Consider the following 22,608-nt stretch of genomic DNA (forward strand, 5'->3'; position numbering starts at 1 on the left):
AACTGAAAAGTGGGGCGTGCAATATTATTCGACCCCTTTACTTTCAGTGCAGCAAACTCACTCCAGAAGTTCAGTGAGGATCTCTGAATGATCCAATAGGAATCTGGTAACAACTGTGCGGTAGTGCATGGAAACTGTAATAAATCTGTGTACTTACTCCTTTATGTCTAGAAATTCTTTGTTATCAACTTTCTTCTGAATATTCTTAACTAAAAGGTCTCCATACTGTTTTATTATCGGGAACATCTGTAAGGATGACAACAAATGGTTTGTTTCATGATGTATCATTTTCCTGAAAAAATTTCCAGTAGTCTACAACTGAGGCGCTTAATAAAGTATAAATGTAGAGATGGTGCAGACAATATGGCTCATATATCAATATTGGTTGACGCGGCCTGAAGGTGCACAGGAATGGTCGCATGTTTCTGAGGCTCTGAAGCCTGAGGTCCTGAAATTTACATTTAAGAACTAAATTGAAGACAGGGAACCTAGCACACTCAACTACAACCTCTCTGCATATTCCTGGATCATTTGGAGACCTCCCTGGACTATGTAGACCGTATAATAGCTGAAATATCGAAGAAAGAAGATTTCTGTGAGGAATTTCTGGATCCACAGCTGAAAGCCAGTGAGTATGTGAGTTAAATTTCCCCTCCTGCTTCAGTGCTTCCCTCATCACACTGCTCAGACCATCAAGGGACCCTGGAAACTCCCCCTCAAAACCCCATGGAACTATCTATGGTGGTCAGAAGAAAAATTACTCATCCTGCCAAAGAAGTCACTGCGCAGACTGGAGGATCCGAAGACACTGCTGCGGTGAGTGTAACTTCTTTCCCGCAGTGAAGCACATCACTTCCCAGCAGCAGTAGTGACACGGAGCGCCACGCAAATAACCGCGCAGGTTACTGTGGTGTTAGTATCAAAAAGGACTCTTATAGAAGCTCGCTGAAGTCCCTGCACTCTGGGAAATCCCTTCAGGGGAAAAATAGCAGCGCGTCGCAAGAGCTCACAATTCAAACTACGGCTCAACCAGGTGATTCTTGAGCTTAGGCTCAGAAAGACCCCACTGTCAGAGACACTAACACAGAGCAAAGGAACAATACTAAAAGAGGCTCTAAATATCCCACTAAAGCCATTGATCACAATAGGTCATTTTCCTCAGAGGAATCCCTCTCCAGGAATGAAAAAAATCGGCTAGCAATAATAAAGAAAATAAAAATCTAATGGAAATTCAGCATCAGAGACTGAGAAGGACTCTGAGGATATCTCTCTAAATGTCTCTCCATACAAACAGCGCCCAATTTTGGACACAATGAGTCCTCCTGCTTTTCATCCTACTAGTACATATGATTCCAAAATTTCTGAAGAAACACATGCTCTCTTGATTGGCAACCAGGAGTCAACTCAATCTGAGAGATTTCTGAACTATTTAAGTCCACAATCCAACAGCTGGACATTAACATGAATAAAAGATTTTACTGTATTCAAAATTCATTGCAAGAAATCAATTAGAAGCTTAACGTAACTGATGTGATGACACAGTGGAATCTGTTTCTATTAAGCAAATGTCCTTGAAAAAGATCACACGAGATTACTAATGATGACCAAGCACTAAAATGCTCGGGTACTCGTTGTTCGAGTCGAGCAAGTTGGGATGTTCGACCTGAGTAACGAGCCCAATGTAAGTCTATGGGAAACTCAAGCATTTTTCCAGCTGTCCCCCCGGTGGTCTGCAGGGGGCCTAGAAATTGCCGAAATCGATGGGAACAGTGCTCAAATGACATAGGAACAGCATGGAGAACAGGTCACTGCTGTGAATAATTTTGTCAGAGTATTACGCCACTTTTACGGACTCACATTAAAATATACAAAAATTAAACCATACTGGATTTTCCTGGGAAAAATGGTAAGGAACATCCATTCCATGGTAATGACATGTATATTAAGTAAAATACACAACCAAAATCAAAAATGCTCCTCCACACCTTGGGCTATGTTCACACGTAGCATTTTTGATGTGTTTTTTGCACTTTTGCATTGCTTTCAACAGTGAAAAATACATTTACAGGTAAATGTCATTTTAACATTTTACTACCTTATCTTCCCATGTGGTGTGCGAGACATGATCAGACACATCCTGTTTCATTTATGAAGGAGGGACTCTGAAAGTCACAAAGCCTATTTTTATAGGGCCTTCAGGCAGCCCTTACTATTGTTAGAGAGCCATCAGCCGGCTAAGCTTTGTTGTTCCCATTATTAAAGAGTGGGTCTGTTATACTGTTATTGCATATTGAGTGACTGCAAGGGCTGCCAAAAATTTGGATGCACCCCAATACCCCTTTGAAGAGACATACAGGAGGGCCTCAATAAAAAAAAAGTTCCCATTATAAAGGAGTGGGTCTCCTATAGTGGTAATGCCCATGCAGTGACTGCAAGAGCTGCCTAAATTTGGGAAAAACTTCAATACCAATTTAAAGACATATAGAGGAGGGCCTCCGTAATGACATGTTCCCATTAGAAAAGAGTGGTTCTGCTATACAGTTATTGCGTATACAGTGAGTACAACGGCTGCTTAAATTTGGGAAAAACCCCAATATAAATTTAAAGACACATAGAGGAGGGCCTCAGAAACGACATGTTACCATTAGAAATTAGTGGTTCTGCTATACAGTTATTGAGTATGCAGTGAGTACAATGGCTACATAAATTTGGGAAAAACCCCAATACCAATTTGAAGACACATAGAGCTTGACCTCAGTAACGGCGTTCCCATTAGAAAGGAGCAGTTCTGCTATACAGTTATTGCGTATGCAGTGAGTACAACGGCTGCCTAAATTTGGGAAAAACCCCAATACCAATTTGAAAACACATAGAGGTGGGCCTCAGTAATGACATGTTCTCATTACAAAGGAGCGGTTCTGCTATGCAGTTATTGCGAATGCAGTGAGTAGTGTTGAGTGAATTTGTTCGGCAAATGTTCGAAAGTTTCAAATTCGGCACGAATATGGCATGTTCGGATTCGTGATCGCAAAGGCGAGCAAATTTGAAAAGTTTGTCGAATTTGCGTGGCGTTTTGAACAGTTTTGTTAGCATAGTGCAAGTGTATGATGAGTGCTGACATGTGCCAGGTGAGTGTGGGGGCTGTGGAGAGCTTAGAACAGGTCAGATCAGCGGCGCACTGTTTTTTTTTCTTGTGGGCGGTAACTTTAACTGAGGAAAACGCGGCCAGTCAATCATAGCGCAGGAAGCATCTACACTATCCAGACATAAGGGCTTCTACAATTGGCTGCAGAAATCACATGTCGTCTCAATATAAAAAGCGGCCATGTTCCCTCAGCACCATTATATCCATGTCATTGCTGGAGACAGACGCAGCTCAGTGTTCTCCTGTGTAATGAGAGATATTAACTAGATAGATGGGCACTTGTGTGGTAGTCAGATAGTTTAGATAATTCCTGGCCTGTGTACCTCTGCAACCGCTGGTGCAGCACATTTTTGGTGTTCTTGTGCAAGTACTGAGATTCTGACAGAAACAGAAGGCCCATGCCATACAATAGTGCTGTGCACCGCTGGTATAGAGCTCCATGTTTCAGTATACCTTGAATCTTTTTTTGCGCTTGCTAATGTGATCAAGCAAGTGCAGTGCACCTTTTTCATTTAGTGGGGTTGAAATTGTGCTCTGCACAGTCTGCAGAGCTACTTATTGCAGAGCACAAATCTGTTTTTTTTTCTGTTGCTATTGTGATATTGAAAGCTGTGTGCACTAAAGTTTTTTTTAGTGTCAGATACTATTTTAGTGGCGTTGAACTTCAGGTGGTTTCAGAGTAAAAAAATAAGCCCAGTCCACAGTACTATAAGTCATACAGTGCTATAAGCCAGCTACTACATCAGTGGCGGTCAAATTCAGCTTGTACGCACAGTCAAACCTATATATATTTTTGGTTGGCAGGCAGAGTCCACCAAAGGTTTTTTTATTGTGGCAAAGTTGATCCAGTCTGCTAAAAGGCAGATCCTATTTTAGTGGCGTTGAACTTGTCCTGGTTTCACAGTAAGAAAAAAAAACTTCTCTTACTAGGCCCAGTCCAAAAAATATTTTTTCCTGTGCCAAAAGTCATACAGTGCTATAAGCCAGCTACTACGTCAGTGGCGATCAAAGTCAGCTGGACGCAGAGCTTATGCAGAATAACCCAAAAATATTTTTTGCTCTGAGTAAAGTGATACAGCTAGCTAGATCTGAGTTTGAAATATTTTGGAGCATATATTCTATGTCATACTGGCCTCATCCACATTAAAAAAAAAAATTCTTCTGTTCCTAAAGTAATACAGCAGGGGACATCTCAGTTTGAAATTGTTTGGAGAATATCTCGTAGGTTTTATCGGCCTCATGCACACTAACAAATTTCTTTTGTCTGTTAGTAACGTTATACGGCAGGCCATATCTTACCTTGTCATTTAGTGTTGCTGAAATTCAGGTGGGTGCAGAACTATTGCACAGGAAAAAAAAAATTCTTTAGTTAATTGCATGCTCCTACCACTGTATCTGACCAACATGAGTGGGAAAAAGAGAGGGCATGGTGGAAGGGGGAATAGGCTTGGTGTTCAAGGTGTACGTGGGGTATGTGGTAATGTTAGTGAAAGCACTAGTGAACCAACACAAACAGGTCCTATCCAAAGACAACTGACAACTTATGTTAGTGGACGGCCTACTGCACTCCCTTCCTTTGGCAGTCGCACAGCGATACGCCTTGTTGATGAGACCCAGAAAGAGCAGGTGCTCCATTGGACGGCAAGCTCTGCTTCCAGTGCCCTCTCGTCTTCTTCCTCCACCTCAACATCACATGCAGTACAGTCCACAGAGGTGGCACCCCAATTACCCATGCTTCCCCCCCGCGTCACAACTGGCCAACTGCCCAACTGACTGTAGCGAACCACAGATGGGCAAGTCTGTAGAACTCTTCACCCATTCTACACCATGGGCATCAGAAGTATACTCCAAACAGTCACAGAGTCAAGGGGAGGAAAGCATCTGCACTGATGCCCCAAATTTTTTTACCTTGGATTCGGGGCAGGACGAAGTAGGGTCCGAGTAAGTTCCTGACCCTCATCACCAGACGTTAACCGCAGGGGAGGTGATCCCGATGAGACTCAAGATACCTGAGGCTCATGCGGACTGTACTGTGCTGTCAGGGCAACAAGAGGAGAGGGGTCACTCTGAGGGCGAGGAATGGGATAACTCATTGGATGATGACGAGGTTGAAGATCCTGCTTGGTGTGAACCCAGAGTCACGCAGCCGAGTAGCTCATCTGAGGAGGTGGAGTAGGAAGATGAGAAGGTTACATTTCGCCCTAAGGCGCAGGCACGGAGTGATACAAGCACGAGGAGCACTGCATCCTTAGCCACAACCATAGCTGTGGCCAGCAGCGGTCAAGGGTCTGCAGCTCGCAGGGGCAGCAAGGGTTGCCTAGCATGGGCCTTTTTTGTCACTGCAAAGGATGAGCCAACTCACGTTATCTGCAAATTTTGCGATAAAAACTCAGTAGAGGGAAAAACTGCAATAATTTGACTACTACATGCATGAACGTTCACATGCTCAAACAACATTCTTTACACTGGGAATCTTACTGAGCTGAAATGCGGACCAGCGCACCTCAACAACCATCAGCTGCCCCATCAAACGCATCCGCTGCTTCTTCCTCCTCTTTTACCATGCCAAGTATTGTCACGCAGGTCTCCCATTGCAGAAACTGTGGTTCTTTAGCCGCTCTAGTCAGGCTGAGTGACAGCCCGTCACCTGTAACAGAAGCTTACACGCCTGCTGTGTTTGTTTCACCGAGCACACCGCATGTTTCTCAATCCACTGTAACACCTGCACTGCTCCACCAGTTTTTCCTGTTCACCATACTCCACCCTCTCTCAGAACCTTAGTCAACCCTTGGTCACGCAGTTGTAGTCACCTAAAAGATTGTTTCATCCCACGCATGACAAAGCTAAGAGGTTGAACTCCACCATCTCCAATCTGTTGGCCATGGAAATGCTGCCTTTCCGCCTGGTAGATACAGACGGTTTCAGAAAACTGATGGCCATCGCAGTCCCCCAGTACCAGTTGCCCAGTCGCCATTACTTCTCTAAGAAAGCTGTGCCTGGGCTACACCAGCATGTCGCAGACAACATCACCCGTTCCTTGTCTAAATCTATATGTGCCAGGGTGCATTTCACCACAGACACATGGAGGAGTAAGCATGGCCAAGGGCGTTAAATCTCGCTTACTGGGCACTGGGTGACTCTGGTGGCTGTGGGGGCAGGCGGGGAAGGGGCTGCCCCACAAATCTTGGAATCCCCAAGGCTTGCAGAAGAAACCTCTGTATTTCCCACTTCCTCCACTTCTTCTGCGTCCTCCGCCTCCTCTAGGGCCTCCACCTGTGCACTCAACCTCTGCCTTAACGAGACATGTGTTCCAAGGGTGCAGAGTGAATACACACCACCTCCGTACTGCACAGTCAGGGCTCACCGTAATCAGGCAGTCTTTAAATTAATATGCTTTGGAGATCGCAGTCATACAGCTGAAGAGTTGTGGGCAGCTCTCCAGGCTCAGTTTGAGCAATGGCTGTCTCCGCTGAACCTAGAGCCAGGGAAGGCCATGTGTGATAACGGTGCGAACCTGTTAGCGGCCCTATGCCGAGGCAAGCTCGCACATGTGTCTTGCATGGCTCACGTCCTCAACTTGGTGGTATAGCGATTTCTCCGGCACTATCCTGGCCTGGATGAGCTGCTTCACAAAGTACGGAAGCTGTGCGCTCACTTCCACCTTTCGCACCCCTCATGTCACCAACTTGCATCGATACAGAGGTCTTTGTCCGTGCCAGTTAACAGGCTGATCTGCGATGTGCTGACGCGGTGGAATTCCACTCTGCACATGTTGCAGCGACTGTGCCAGTAGCAACGAGCTCTGACGCAGTATGTCATGACGTATAGCTTGGGGCAACGCACTACGGACTTGGGGCATATCACGTTTGAGGTTAACGCTGACGATGCCATCATCAGCATCACTATTCCGGTCATATACATGCTGGATCAAACTGTGAATAAGGAGGAGGTGGTGGCCCCAGAAGAAGAGGAGGATGCGGAAGGGATACCAATGTCTCAAATATCCAGACTGTCGTCACACAGGCGGATGCCAAGTGACGGTGGATTACAGCAATCGAGGAGGGTTTGGTGATACTAGGCAAACTGTTAGTGAAGGCGCAAGAGCCAAGGAACTAATGGAGGAGGAAGAGGTAATGGGCGAGCAGCTGTCAGAGAATGAAGAGGATAATCATCCCCTCTCGTTTGAACGTGGTTGACAGGAGGGGACGGAGGAAACAAGCATCAGTGTTAAGCAGCCCACAGTACAGCCTGGCTTTGGACCTCCTGGAAGAGCCCGACATATGAGTGCCTTCTTGATGCTCTATCTGCAACATGATCCCCGTATACTTAGGATTCGAAATAATGCTGACTACTGGGTTGTCACTCCATTAGATCCACGTTATAAGAGTCAATTTTGCCAGATACTTCCCGCCCTGGAAACGGATCCGCTTATGTTGGAGTATCGAAATAAACTTTTAAGCAACCTTAATAGAGGTTTTCCCCAAGATAACACGGAGGCACACAGTGTGCATCGCAGCTGTAATCTTTCAACCTCCAGCACGTCAGTTCATCAACGCCAAAACATTAGCAGCATCAGCAGAGTAAGTGGCAGAAGCAATTTCTTTGAGTCCTTTCACACATTTTTTAGACCAGCTCATACAACAGAGTACAAGTCTGACACGTGGTGAATGACTGGAGAGGATGGTGCAGGAGTATCTAGAGTTCAATATAATTACCATCAGGGAGGGTTTGGACCCTTTTACATTTTGGTCTTCAAAAATGGATGAATGGTCTGAGCTTGCCTCTAACGCCTTGGAGGTTTTATCATGCCCAGCAGCCAGAGTTCTCTCTGAACGTGTCTTCAGCGCTGCTGGTAGTGTCTTGACGGATAAGTGTAGACCACCTAACTTTCATCAAGATGAACAAGTCATGGATCTCCAAGGACTTTTGCACCCCAATTGCAGACTGTACAGAGTAAGCGATGTTGTTGTTTTGAGTGTGCTGCATTGATCTCTTGAAATTGCAGTCTGTGATATGGCTTCTGTGCCTGCTCTTGCTGTTGCTGCTGCTGCAGGTTTTAGGCCCTAATTTTGGGAAATGTAGAGAATTCTGATTGTGTCTCCATCCATTGGGTTGGCTGTAGTGGGACAGGTTTGGGTCTGCGTTAAACTACTTGTAGTTGATGACATTGATGCCACTTCGGTCATGTTAGGCTCTCATTTAGGGCAATGTGACCACTCCTGGTTAGGTCTCCATCTCCTGGGTTGGCTGTACTGGAAGAGGTGTGGGTCTTATTTACACTATTTGTACAGTAGTGAAATTGATGCCACTTTGCTGGCGTCTGCCGCAAATTTTTTTAAATGTGGGGAATCCTGATTGGGTCTCCATCTATTGGGTTGGCTTTAGTGGAACCTTCCTGTTCTGCAATCTAAGTTGTGTAAGGTTGCGTACCAGTCCTTGCTGCACTCCTGATACAGATTCTGCCTGCTGCACTCCTGATACAGACTCTGCCTGCTGCACTCCTGATATAGACTCTGCCTGCTGCACTCCTGATACAGACGCTGCCTACCGCACTCCAGATACAGACTATGCCTGCTGCACTCCTGATACAGACTCTGCCTGCTGCACTCCTGATACAGACTCTGCTGGAGGGCCTCATGAAAAAAATGTTCCCATTATTAGGAAGTGGTTCTCCCATACTGTTATTGCCTATGCAGTGAAGGCAAGGGCTGCCAAAAATTTGGAGGCACTCCAATGCCCCTTTCAAGAGACGTAGAGGAGGGCCTCATGAAAAAAATGTTCCCATTATTAGGAAGTAGGTCTCCCATACTGTTATTGCCTATGCAGTGAATGCAAGGGCTGTCAAAAATTTGGAGGCACTCCAATGCCCCTTGTAAGAGATGTAGATATGGTGATATGGTAGATATGGTGGTGGAGGATGAGGAGAAGGAGGAGGACAACAGCAAATAGACAAAATCAGGAAGCGTATACCCATGTGTGAAGAGGTGCATGGGAATAGACCTTCCAAAAAGAAGACACTGGATTTGAGTTTATGTTACCCTGCTATCATTCGGTGGTGTTGAGAAATCTGGCCCAATCCAGCCCTTGTTCATTTTTATAAGAGTCAGCATTATCAGTTGATAGGTGGATGCGCCTATCAGTTATAATTTCCCCGGCGGCACTAAAAACCCGCTCTGACAAAATGCTAGCAGCAGGGCAGGCCAGGACCCCCAAGGTGTAGATGCCCTATTTACCATTACTGACCCAATTAATTCCTTAACAGCTGTCTCCTCAGTAATACTTTGCCTCGGTTTCTTACTATAAAATTAATGTTAAAAGTCAGAAATCCTAGGTTTTAAATTGGACTCCCACCTAAGATACTCAATCCAGAACAAGTTTCTTTACTATTGGGAAACATCTAAATATTCCTTATTTAGGAATGAAAATAACAAAACCACTATATAATACTCTGGATGAGAACCAGTCTAATATTTTAAAGCTGATCCAAAATTCCATTAACAAATTTGATAAAGTAAATACTCGTGGTTAGCAAGAATTGCCCTTTATATAATAATTATTTTACCGAAGTTACAATATTTTTTAGGACAATTCGTATCCTGATCCAAGATCTTTGGATTAAAAAGCTTCATAAGCAATTATCTAATTATATGACAAGCTAAATCGGCAGGAATTGCAAAAACACTACTATTTAAGTCCAAAGATAAAAAAGGTATTGGGTTACCTAATATCCAAGCCTATAGTGATACCAACAATTTTACAAATTAGAAATTGGTTTATAAAGGAAGGTAGGCCTTGTTGGGTAAGTATGGAGAAATCCTTTAACAAGAGTTCTCTTTTGTCATCTCTCATTTGCTAGATCATTATTTACCAATCCCAGATCACCCATTAATAGAATCTACTATACTTTTATGGAAAAAGTTGCAAAAACTTAGTCTTAGCTATTATCCTTTGGATAAACTTCCTTTAACTATATTTCAATCTGCACTCCCTAATTTTCCATTCGACAAATGGGGAAAATTTGGGATATCAAAGTGCTCAGCAGTAGTGTTGAGCGAATGTGCTCGGCATTTCAAATTCGGGTTCGTGTTCGGGGCTCAACTCTACTCAGCAGTTATTACAGTCCCCAATTTGGATACAATTATAAATTTTCATTCTTTAAAATTGTCTTACAATCTAACGGATGAGGAACTTTATAACTTTTTGGACTTGAGAAAATATATCAAAAAGGAGCTTTCTCTTCCCATTTCCCTTCCTCGATCCATAATTACTCTATTGTTGTTTTTTGGAATACAAAACTTATAGTGCTAGGAAAATTGCTTAAATCACCGCAGGCAAATCATTTTTTAGCTTATTACTTCATCTATGATCATAATAAATGTGCAAATACATACAGTGGTGACCAAAAGTTTAGTGTGATTACTTCTGTCTGGTTGTTGTGATGCCATTTTCCTGGTGATGAATTGAAAGTGCATGAAGTTCTCATCATGCAAGACCTTAATTTTAACCAAAATGCTTTTGAATATAGGTATGGTCATTTAATTAAAGAAAACTGACTGTCAAAAGTTTTGCATATACTATTTATTGATCATATCAGAGAGAAATTCATTGTTTACAATGCAATAACTTAGTATTTTGTATCATAACTAGAGATGAGCGAATGTTTCAATGTTCGGTTAGGATTACGATCGTCAAATTTGCAATATTTGCCGATTTATTCATCGAATATTCGCCGAACATTGCCAAACGCCATTGGATTCAATGGGGGGTAAAACCAAACGCATACAATACATCTTCAAACGGGCCCAAAAGCTGCCAAAACACATCAAATTAAGGGCAGACACCAGGAAAGTGTATCGATTGACCCAGAGTACAAGTACTATAATTATTATTTATTATTATAGCGACATTTATTCCATGGCGCTTTACATGTGAAATGGGGTCACCGACTGGTACAAGAGGACTAGGTGGCTTATAGCAGACTGTATCATGTTTGCCACACAAAAAAATATAGTTTTTACTCTGGCTAGCAACAGAAAAAAAATATATTTTTACTGTGCATACAGCTGAATTTCACACCCCAAAAATGACAAGGTGGGCTACTGTAGCTTGCGGTATCACATTAGCAAATGAAAAAAAAAATAGATTTTTGTACTCTGCACTCAGGAGCTCTGCATACAGATGAATTTCAACCCCACAAAATGAAAGGAGGGCTAGTAGGGCTAGCTTGCCGTATCACATTAGAAAGTGAAAAAATAGATTTTTTTAAGGGATACTCATGCATGGAGCACAATAGAAGCAGTGCACAACATAGTTCTATGACATGGGCCCTGCTGTCTTTGTCTGGACCTCAGTAATAGCACAAGGAAAAAATATCTGCTGGAAGGTCGATTTCACTGACACACAGGACACTAGTTATCTAAACTATCTGACTTAGAAGAAACCCTATCTATCTAGCTAACATCTCCAATCCAGCAGCAGCGTCTGTGATCACTTATAAGCATTAAATGGCGCTCACACAACATGTCCGCTCTTTATATAGAAGGACATATGATTTCAGCAGCCAATGGCACAAGCCCTTGTGTCTGGACAGTGTGGATGCTTCCTGCGCTCTGATTGGCTAGCCACGATTTGCACACATAAAGTTAGAAAAAAAAAATAGAAGCATGGTGCTGCTCTCAGCTTCTGTCTGCTCTCCCCCCAGCCCATCCCATCATCAAACACGTTCCCCCGCTCATCATACACAAGTAGTATGCTAGCCAAACTGTTAAAAACACTTTAGTTGCACAGCAATAATTTTTCTGCACTTTTTCACCAAATGTTACCGATTTCTGCCAATTTTAAAATTTAAAAATGCCTGCGTTTCCGATCACGAATCCGAATGTGCCATATTCGTGTCGAATTTAACATTTGCGATCGGATTTCGAACATATTCGCTCATCACTAATCATAACCTCTTGCTTTAATTACTGCACCACACCGACGGGGCATTGAAGTCATTAGGGTACTCAAGACATCTTGCTCCATTCCATTTGCAAATCTGCAAACAATTCATCTTTATTGCTATGGGTACGAGCTCCAACTCGTCGCTCTAACTCATCCCAAAGGTGCTCTATAGGGTTGAAATCAGGTGATTGGCTTGGCCATTGCAACCGGTGAACATTTTTCTTTGCTAACCAATTTTTGATTAAATTGGATGTGCGCTGAGGATCATTGTCTTGCTGGAATTTTCATACCTTGCCTACTTTGGTTTTACCATGTAGCAGCATTACATTCTACAGTATATCCTTGTACATGGTAGCATTCATATTTCATCAGAAAAGCAGTTGCAAACCATGACATTGCCACCAACATGTTTCACTGTAGGTGTTTGGTACCTTGCAGAATTACGTTTTCCAGTTGGGTGGTATATATAGTGCTTGCCATCACTACCAAACAGATTGAACTTGGATTCATTCGACCAATCTGCCTCTTTCTATTGGCTGTGTTCGTTGGCAATCTCAAGTTGGACCTTCTGGTCCTTTGCAGAGATGAAAGGCTTCTTGACTGGAACTCGTACATTCAACCCTACTGCTCTTAGCCGTCGCATCGCAGTTTGGCGACTCACTTTGACCCCATATTCTTCATTCATTTTATGCAAAATCTGTACAGCACTTTTATGGACATCAGATACTGACTTTTTCTTAATAATGTGATCAACTCTGGAGGAAGTTTTCCGTGGTCGTCCACTTCTAGGTTTGTCAGCTGTTCGATAACCTTCTTTTTCTTTTCTTTAATATCCGCGACACTTGACTTTGAGAACAGCTGAATTCCATAGCTACCTCTTTTTAGCTTTTGCCTGACTTCACTCTCAGAATAATAAGCTTCCTGACATCTGGTGATAAATTTGGCTTTGTCTTTACCATGTTTTAACCTAAAAATACACACTCACAAAAAAAAATGTAGGCAAAATTCGACTACTCATGACAAAATATGCAAAACATTTGGCCCAGGAAATGTTGAAAACTAACACATAAAGGGATAAAACAATGTCAAGCACAATTTTCGTCCTTATAGCTGACAACCATTTGCTTTCAATTTACTAAAATCACCAAGAAAATGGCATCACATCAACCAGACAGAGGTAATAATCACACTAAAAAATGCTAAACCTTTGGTCGCCACTGTATATACATCTTTATAATCTGTCTACATTTTACCTGCTTAAGTTTACCGCTGGTGAATGTTGGTGACAACACTGTCCGTATCCTTTTCCATTGATCATCAACAGCATTTGATACTGCAGATTCTAAAGGGCCATTAAGGCCAAAATTCTAAAAGGAAGCAATTTTTTTAAATTAATATACATAACAAGAATCACTAGAAATATACAATATCATACCAGGATTTGGTTGTAGGACTTACCCTTCTGTTGGTAAATATAGTATAGCATTCCTTAACTAGGATGGACTTAATGATTGCGGGGTCCATTACTGCCAGCACCGGCTGTCTCCCATCAAAGAACCTGGTTCAGAAAACAGATATGTTCAGGTATATTGTGAGACCAGCACTATAGACACAAGATGATTGCTTACATTTACCAAATACAAGTTGAACAGTCTCAGCCGTGTACATCAGTGATGAGATTACAGTACATGATCCTTTGTAATGTGTAATAAGCTCAGACTTACCTTACCGTTATTTCTATAGACAAAGGGATTTTACCAGGGTTGAAAGTTATTGACTATTCATAAAATGGGATAACGTACTGAGAGCTGGAGTCCAACCACTGGACCCCACTGATTCAGAAAATGGGGCCCTGTATAATGTTAAATGCAGAAGAGGTCAAGTGTGTGCACTTCCACTCATTCATAGTGTAAGGCAGAAATAGCCGAGCGCTGTACTCAGCTTTCTCCAGTAGTCCCATAATAGACAATGTATATAAGAAATCATCCAGTGTTCATTCTGCCTGTGAATTATAATGGCTGAGGGAAAGACTACACAGTCTCTACCAGATCCACTGTTAGATGAAGAATGTGTTGAGTTTAATTCCCAGTCCAGTGAGAAGACTACATTCTACAAAACCTACATGGAAAGTTAGAGAGAACTTTGAATCCATTAAACATGAACTTTCTTGTGTTATAGCAGACTTATGGTAAAAATTGCTGAGTCACATCAAAAGCCTCTCTCAGCCTGCTTCTCTCGAACTACCACAAGAGGGAGCCCTAGGACAACTGTGTTCAGATACCTATGCCAGAAAGAGAAACTAATACATTATAATTCTGTAAAGGCTTAATATTTCACTTGAAGAAGAGTTGCAGGTTTTCCAAAAACTTAACTCTGTCAGAGAATGCATAGTATGTGATATTAAAGCCAAGACAGAAGCAAGAATTGTACAAATAGCTGAGACGTCATCTCGCATTGCTAGATTCGCCAGGCAGTCAAAACAATTATCTAAGTCACACTCTTCGAAATCTTCAACGCTCAGCGAACAGCTTATAAGAGCACGTGCAGAAGCCAAAGCTACTAAGGTACAAGCCGCTTTTGCGCAAAATAAAACTAAAATGGAAGTGGAAGCAGCATGCTAGAAGGCAGAAATGGAAGCGAGCGCAGCAGCTGAAGCAGCACGCAAGAAGGCAGAAATGGAAGCGAGCGCAGCAGCTGAAGCAGCACACAAGAAGGCAGAAATGGAAGCGAGCGCAGCAGCTGAAGCAGCACGCAAGAAGCACACAGGAAGACAGAAATGGAAGCCAGCGCAGCACGCAAAAAAGCAGAAATAAAGGCCCTAGAAGAGAAATGTGAACATGCCACAGCCATGACAGCCATGACAAGGTTAAAGGTCCTGGAACAAGCTATCAGTGGGAGCCAAAGAGACAGCATCAGTTTAAGTGATTTTGATACGGAAGACCCTTTTAAGTGTACAAGAGACTAAGTACTAAAGCAAAATAGTGCACCCCCGACTCCAGCAATCTTTCCTGACAGCACAGACATCCCTCTAAGGCAACAGGATGCAGATTGTTCGCCAGCATCCTGCATTCAAGGTCAGTAAAACAGGCTGCTAACCCTACATCCTGAACCTTCTTCATGCACAAGAATGTACCAGGCCCCTGTAACTCACCAAACCCTATACACTGAAGCCCAAGTGCAAGCCAATATGCAGACAAGTCATCACATTCTGGTCAGCCACACAATTCCTGCTACATGCGTGGCAGAATCTTTGCACATTACACCAGTTACTGAACTGAATGCTTATGCTACACCATACTTCCCGGCGTTCCTAGGTCAAAACTTCACATGTCTGACAAGTCATGACATGTCTGAGTTTGCAAGGTACATGGTTCGTTGAAAACTTACTAAGTTTGGTCTCACAAACTTCGATCAACCTGAAAACTACAGAGGTTGGAAATGTACCTTTAGAACCATAATTAGGGGGCTTGGCATCACTGCTGCTGAAGAGCTAGATCTGCTGATCAGATGACTTGGTCCACAATCCACAGAACGGGTCAAGAGACTTAGATCTATTCACATCAATAATCCAGTGGCTGGTCTCATGGCTGCATGGGAGAGACTAGAATGAAGCTATGGTAGTCCTGAAGATATAGAAAATTCTCTGTTCAAGCATCTACGGGATTTTCCAAAAATATCTAGTAAGAACAGTTCAAAATTCCAAGAGCTCAGTGACCTCCTGATAGAGCTCCAGATGGCCAAAGCAGGCACGCACCTACCTGGCCTCAGCTACCTGGACACTGCTTATGGGGTAAACCTAATAGTTTCCAAGCTACCGTATAATATTCAAGAAAAGTGGACCATAATTGGATCAAGATACAAAACAGCTAACCAAGTCTCCTTTCCTCCATTTTCCTACTTCTGTGAGTTTATCAAGGACCTTGCAGAGTGTAAGACTGACCCAAGCTTTTCCTACGGAGCACCCAGCGGCCCTGGTTCATCCCCTCCTAAGTATGAAAGTCCAAGTTCAAGTAACAGAAACCGCAGCAGTTAAGTTTCAGGGAAAAAGACTGATGTTCTTCCCACACCTTCAACAGCTCCAATTGAAAATCCTAATTGAATGTGTCCCATGCATAAGAAGCCACATCCCTTAAAGAAGTGCATTGGCTTCAGAAAGAAACCGCTTCAGGAACACAAGGAGATTCTAAAGAACTTTGGGGTATGTTACAGATGTTGTGCTTCTAATGAACACTTTGCTAAGAGCTGTAAAATCCCTATTAAGTGTGTGGAGGGCGACAGTGAGGACCACATACAAGCACTCCATCCATCCCAATCTAACTCTGTACCGCTTACACCTTCTCCCACCACAACGCAAGACCGGTGAGGATGTAGATAAAGCAGTGAGTCATATCACAATATCTTCTTCATGCACAAAAGTCTGCGGGGAAGGCCTCTGGGACAAATCGTGTGCGAAGATATGCCTGGTAGTGTTGATTGAGCGTGTATTGTTAACCCTTTCGGTGAGCATGCTTGGGTACTCGCCGAGTATTTGCGGTGCGCTCGGCATCTATGTTAGTGTCACCGCGGCAGCATATGTCATGGCTGTTAAACAGCTGTGACACATGCAGGGATTGCCTAATAAACAGGCAATCCCTGCATGTGTCACAGCTGTTTAACAGCCATGAGACATGCAGCCGCGGTAACACTAACATACAGTGGCATGTAAAAGTTTGGGCACCCCTGGTCAAAATCACTGTTATTGTGAACAGTTAAGCAAGTTGAAGATGAAATGATCTCTAAAAGGCATATTGTTAAAGATCATAGAATCATAGAATGGTAGAGTTGGAAGGGACCTCCTGGGTCATCTGGTCCAACCCCCTGCTCAAAGCAGGATTCACTAGATCATCTCAGACAGATGTCTGTCCAGCCTCTGTTTGAAGACGTCCATTGAAGGGGAACTCACCACCTCTCGTGGCAGCCTGTTCCACTCATTAATCACCCTAACTGTCAAAAAGTTTTTTCTAATATCTAATCTGTGTCTCCTCCCATTTAGTTTCATCCCATTGCTTCTAGTCTTTCCTTGTGCAAATGAGAATAAAGATGATCCTTCTACAATGTGACAGCCCTTGACATATTTGTAGACAGCTATTAAGTCTCCTCTCAGTCTTCTTTTTTGCAAGCTAAACATTCCCAAATCCTGCAACCGTTCCTCATAGGACATGGTTTGCAGACCAGTCACCATTCTGGTCGCTCTTCTCTGAACTTGCTCCAGTTTGTCTATGTCTTTTTTAAAATGTGGTGCCCAAAACTGTACACAGTATTCCAGATGAGGTCTGACCAAAGAGGAGTAAAGACCGATAATGACTTCACGTGATCTAGACTGTATGCTTCTGTTAATACATCCCAGAATTGTATTTGCCTTTTTTGCTGCTGCATCACACTGTTGACTCATGTTCAGTCTATGATCTATTAGTATACCTAAGTCTTTTTCACATGTACTGTTGCTTAGCTCTATTCCTCCCATTCTGTATATGCTTTTTTCATTTTTATTGCCCAGATGTAGTACTTTGCATTTTTCCCTGTTAAAAACCATTCTGTTGGTTGCTGCCCACTGCTTCAGTTTATTTAGGTCTTTTTGAATCCTCTCTCTCTCTTCTCTAGTATTAGCTATCCCTCCTAGCTTTGTGTCATCAGCAAATTTAATCAGTTTACCCTCAATTCCTTCATCTAAATCATTGATAAAGATGTTGAACAATACAGGTCCCAGGACGGAGCCCTGTGACATATTTCAGTTGTATTTTAGGCAAATAAATATATATATTGTCTTTTTTTTTTCTTTTTAAAAAATTACAATAAGGGAAATGGGCCTATACAAAAGTTTGGGCACGCTTGGAGATTTGTGTGCTTTGATAATTTTGACCAAGGTTTCTGACCTTAATTAGCCTGTTAGGGTTATGTCTTGTTCACTACCTGTAATGCACACGCCCGGGCTGAGTGGCGTGTGCGTGTATATGTAGTGATTCCACTGGACCGTGCCGGAGAGTGAATGCTTGGAGGGGCGTAACTAAGTATCCACCCGATCTGACCAGGGTCGCTCGACGGCATACGACGCCAGTGCACCAAGGAGGAACCGAGCAGAGGGACCAGGTGCTACTCCAGGACAGACCCCGGACACGGCTGTTGACCCACACAGGGGAATACAGGAACAGGCAGGTTAGGCTGGCACACAGACTGCTGGGTATAGGCAGACACGGCTGGTATGCAGACTGGCGGATGCTGGTAAGCACGACTGGTATGCAGGCAGGGAGGTACTGGCAGGTACGACAGGTTGGAGCACCGAGTGGATAGGACCCAGTACAGACTGGGACTCAGGAACAGAACCACAGATGTGGTGGACAAACACAGCAGAGTGAGGCCGCCCAGAGCGGCGAGCAAGAGCAGAACAAGACGAGACCGCCTGGAGCGGTGGGCGAGAGAAGAGCAGGACAAGGCCGCCTGGAGCGGTGAGCGAGAGAGGAGCAGGACGAGACTGCCGGAGCAGCGAGCAAAGGGTCAGAGCAGAGCGAGACTGCCGGAGCAGCGAGCAAAGGGTCAGAGCAGAGCGAGACTACCGGAGCAGCGAGCAAAGGGTCAGAGCAGAGCGAGACTGCCGGAGCAGCGAGCAAAGGGTCAGAGCAGAGCGAGACTGCCGGAGCAGTGAGCAAAGGGTCAGAGTAGAGCGAGACTGCCGGAGCTGTGAGCAAGGCAGAGCAGGCAAGAACCGCCGGAGCGGTGAGCAAGGCAGAGCAGAGGGGACAGGGCTCTGTTCACACGGAACAGACAGGAAGGGAAAGGCAGAACCAGGTACACACAGGATACTAGCAATGAAGTAGCGAGTGGACTCTAAACTCACAAACGGGAGTACAGGGACAACGAGTAGGAGTAGGTACGGGATAGATTCTGCAGGAAAAGGGAAGGTACGGACATAGAGAAAAACAGGAAACAGGCTAGGAGAGTATTCAGACAAGAACAGCAGCAAGATACAGGAGCGGGTCTAGGTATGCGGCCCCTAGAAGGCGGAACGAAAAGGCTAGGAGCGTGTACACACTGGCCTGGAAATACAGCCTCCAGGATAGGCAGAAGACAACAGGCTAGAAGATAGTTCAGACAGGACACAGTTCAGACACGGGAACTGATACCGCAAGACAGGAAGCATAGACAGGACCTGGCACATCAGTGACCAGAAGCCAACTGACAGAACACAATGCTCAGGCAAGGATTCCAGGAAAGTGCTGGGTTAAATACCAGGTGACAGACAGCAATAGGCTGAGGACGCACAAGGGGTGTGCCTGCAGCAGCTACAAGAAGCAGGAAGTGATCGGGCGCCGCCCTTAAGCAGCAGAAACAGAGGCAAGCAGACAGCATGGAGGGAAGCCAGGCTAGCAGACTGGACTGGAGATCAAGTGCGCGCTCTTGCACAGTGGGAGATGGACCACTATGCAAGGACGCCGCCAGGTATGTTACACTACCATCGTTAGGAAATGCCAGGTGATGAAAATTTCCCAGCTTTATAAAAACCAAGCCTCCTCTAACTTTATGCCAAAAAATCAGCAGCCATGGGTTATTCTAAGCAGCTGCCTAGCACTCTGAAAATGAAAATGGTGGAGGCCCATAAAGCAGGAGAAGGCTAAAAGAAGATAGCAAAGTGTTTTCAAGTTGCCCTTTCCTCAGTTTGAAATGTAATTAAGAAATGGCAGTTAACAGGAACAGTGAAGGTCAAGATAAGGACTGGAAGACCAAGCAAAATTTCAGTGAGAGCTGTTCGTACGATTGCTAGAGAGGCAAATCAGAACCCCTGCTTAACCTCAAAAGACCTACAGAAAGATTTAGCAGACTCTAGCTTTGTGGTTCATTGTTCTACTGTTCAGAGACACCTGCACAAATATGACCTTCATGGAAGAGTCATCAGAAGAAAACCTCTCCTGCAGCCTCACCATAAAATTCAGCATCAGAAGTATGCAAAAGAACATCTAAACTACCCTGATACATTTTGGAAACAAGTTCTATCGACCGAAAAGGTTAAAATAGAAGTCTTTGGCCACAATGATCAAAGGTATGTGTGGAGAAAAAAGGCCACCAAATTTCAGGAAAATAACATCTCGCCAACTATTAAGCATGGGGGTGGATCAGTCATGCTTTGGGGTTGTGTTGCAGCCGATGGTGCAGGGGACATTTCACGGGTAGAGGGAACAATGGATTCAATGAAATTTCAACAAATTCTTAATGCAAACATAACACCATCTGTAAAAAAGCTGAAGTTGAAAGGAGGATGGCTTCTACAAATGGTTAATGATCCTAAACAAACATCAAAATCCACAATAGGCTACCTCAAAAGTTGCAAGCTGAAGGTTTTACAATGGCCCTCACAGTCCCCTCTTCTGAACATCAATGAAAATCTGTGGCTAGACCTCAAAATAGCAGTGCATGCAAGATGACCAAGGAATCTCACAGAACTGGAAGGATTTTCCAAGGAAGAATGGATGAAAATCCCTCAAACAAGAATTGAAAGACTCTTGTCTTGCTACAAAAAGCTTTTACAAGCTGTGATACTTTCAAAACCGGGTGCTACTAGGTACTAACCATGCAGGATGCCCAAACTTTTGCATTGGTCCATTTTCCTTTTTCGTCATTTTTAAAATGTAAAAGATTAAAAAATATATATTTTTTGCCTAAAATACAAAGGAAATCTGTTATCTTTAACTTCAGGCCTTTTAGAGATCATTTCATCTTCAACTTGCTTAACTGTTCACAATAACAATAACTTTGACCAGGGGTGCCCAAACTTTTACATGCCACTGTAGATGCTGAGCATGATACAAATACTTGGCGAGCCCCTGAGCGTGCTCACCAGAAGAGTTAACAATACACGCTTGATCAACACTAATTCCTGGTGAACGTGCATCACAAGGGTCAATCACAGAAAACTGCAAAGGTGTATGTCATCCTGGACATCAGAGTAACCGATCATTTGCAAGGTCAGAACTCTTTGATCTGTTTAACTTAAAGGGAAATGCTCATTCTTACACCCTGGGCACCTGTAGTGGCATTACGGAGGTCTCTGGGAGAAGGGCCAATGGACTCATAGTGTCTTCTTTCGGGAACAATGTGGAGATACTCCTACCCACTCTCGTTGAGTGCAACCAGATACCATCCAACAGAGAGGAGATCAAAACTCCAGAGGCTGCTCTTCCTCACTCTCATCTAAAAACTATAGCCAACAAGATACCAGTGCAAATATCCTGATTCTGCTTGGCAGAGACATTCTCCGGCTACACAAGGTACGTCAACAAATCAACGGACCACATAATTCTCCATTTTCTCAACATTTTGATCTAGGCTGGCTTATCATAGGTAATGTCTGCATAGAAAAGATGAAGAGACCTACAAGGATGATTCCTGGGTAGCACCTTTACCCTTTCATTCTCCAAGAACAAGGTTTCCTAAAAATCTGCAGCAAGCAACGGTGAGGTTTTCATGTTTAAAACGTAACATAAGAGAAAACAGAGATGGAGAAATATTTTGTCGACTTTATGCAGAATATCTTTGACAGAGGTCATGCAGAGCCTGCACCACCATTGAAGGAAGGAGAAGAATGCTGGTACCTTCCATCCTTTCGTGTCTATCACCCTCGCAAACCTAACCAAATCGGAGTGGTGTTTGACTCCAGTGCTCAGTATGAAGGCATCTCTCTCAATAGCTTGCTCCTAACTGGGCCTAACTTAAACAACATCCTTATAGGAGTACTGATATGCTTCAGACAAGAACCTGTTGCAGTAATCGCCAACAGTCAGCAAATGTTCCATTTTTTTTATTTTGAGAGAAGACAGTAGAAACTACCTCAGGTTTCTATGGCACAAGGACAATGACGTTCAAAAGGAGGTCGTAGACTACCGGATGAAGGTACTGTATATGTCTTCAGTAACAGACCCTCACCTGCCGTGGAAAACTATGGACTTGTGAGAGTGTGAAATGTGATAACAGCAGGAGAGCACTAGGACCCTGTGACTTTTGCCTGGCTAAGCTCAGAGGAGGGGCAGTGCAAGAAACTGTGTGTTTTAAGAGTGTCTTAGGTGTGAGAGGCTAGACAGGAAGTCTGTGAGAACTGAGCTGCAAGAAGATGCTGTCTTTACATGCTTCCCTGTGGAGTTTGTTTACCCCTTTCTCTGTTTAAGAACAAGTGCTGAACTGGGGAAAGCTGTGTGGCTCTGTGGAGTTTTGTGGAAGTCCATGCTGAGTGGATTAGAGACTTTGTGCTGAAGGAGTCACGTGTCGAGTGATAAAGGAAGGGACTGAGGAATCCATTTCTGTGACAGAGCACATGGTTGGTGTACTGGATAAGAGTGAGAGACTTCGGGAGGAAAGAAGGTATCTGGTGCCATTTCTACTGAGAGGATATTGACAAGTCTTTGTGAAGAGATCTTCCCAGACCTTAATCTGAGGCTACAGGACTAAAGTCCCCGGCGTGTGGGCTCGGCATCGGCTGACAAGACAAGGAATTTTTG

General features: G+C 43.7%; 1 protein-coding gene across 5 annotated transcripts in view; it reads right to left on the minus strand.

The window, feature by feature from the left end:
- The window catches only part of LOC141156714 (cytochrome P450 3A24-like), a 90,842-nt gene that overhangs the window by 15,234 nt on the left and 53,000 nt on the right, over positions 1 to 22,608 (minus strand). For all 5 annotated transcript variants that reach the window (XM_073643042.1, XM_073643007.1, XM_073643024.1 and 2 more), the window contains 3 exons: positions 13,547 to 13,646; positions 13,342 to 13,455; positions 158 to 246 (listed from right to left, as the gene is read on the minus strand). In XM_073643042.1, coding sequence (XP_073499143.1) covers positions 158 to 246; positions 13,342 to 13,455; positions 13,547 to 13,646 — 303 coding nt within the window. The remainder of the gene's footprint in view (positions 1 to 157; positions 247 to 13,341; positions 13,456 to 13,546; positions 13,647 to 22,608) is intronic.

Source organism: Phyllobates terribilis, unplaced genomic scaffold (assembly GCF_046119375.1).
Source record: "Phyllobates terribilis strain yellow unplaced genomic scaffold, ASM4611937v1 Scaffold_1__5_contigs__length_1240528914, whole genome shotgun sequence".
In the NCBI taxonomy this organism is placed as follows: domain Eukaryota; kingdom Metazoa; phylum Chordata; class Amphibia; order Anura; family Dendrobatidae; genus Phyllobates; species Phyllobates terribilis.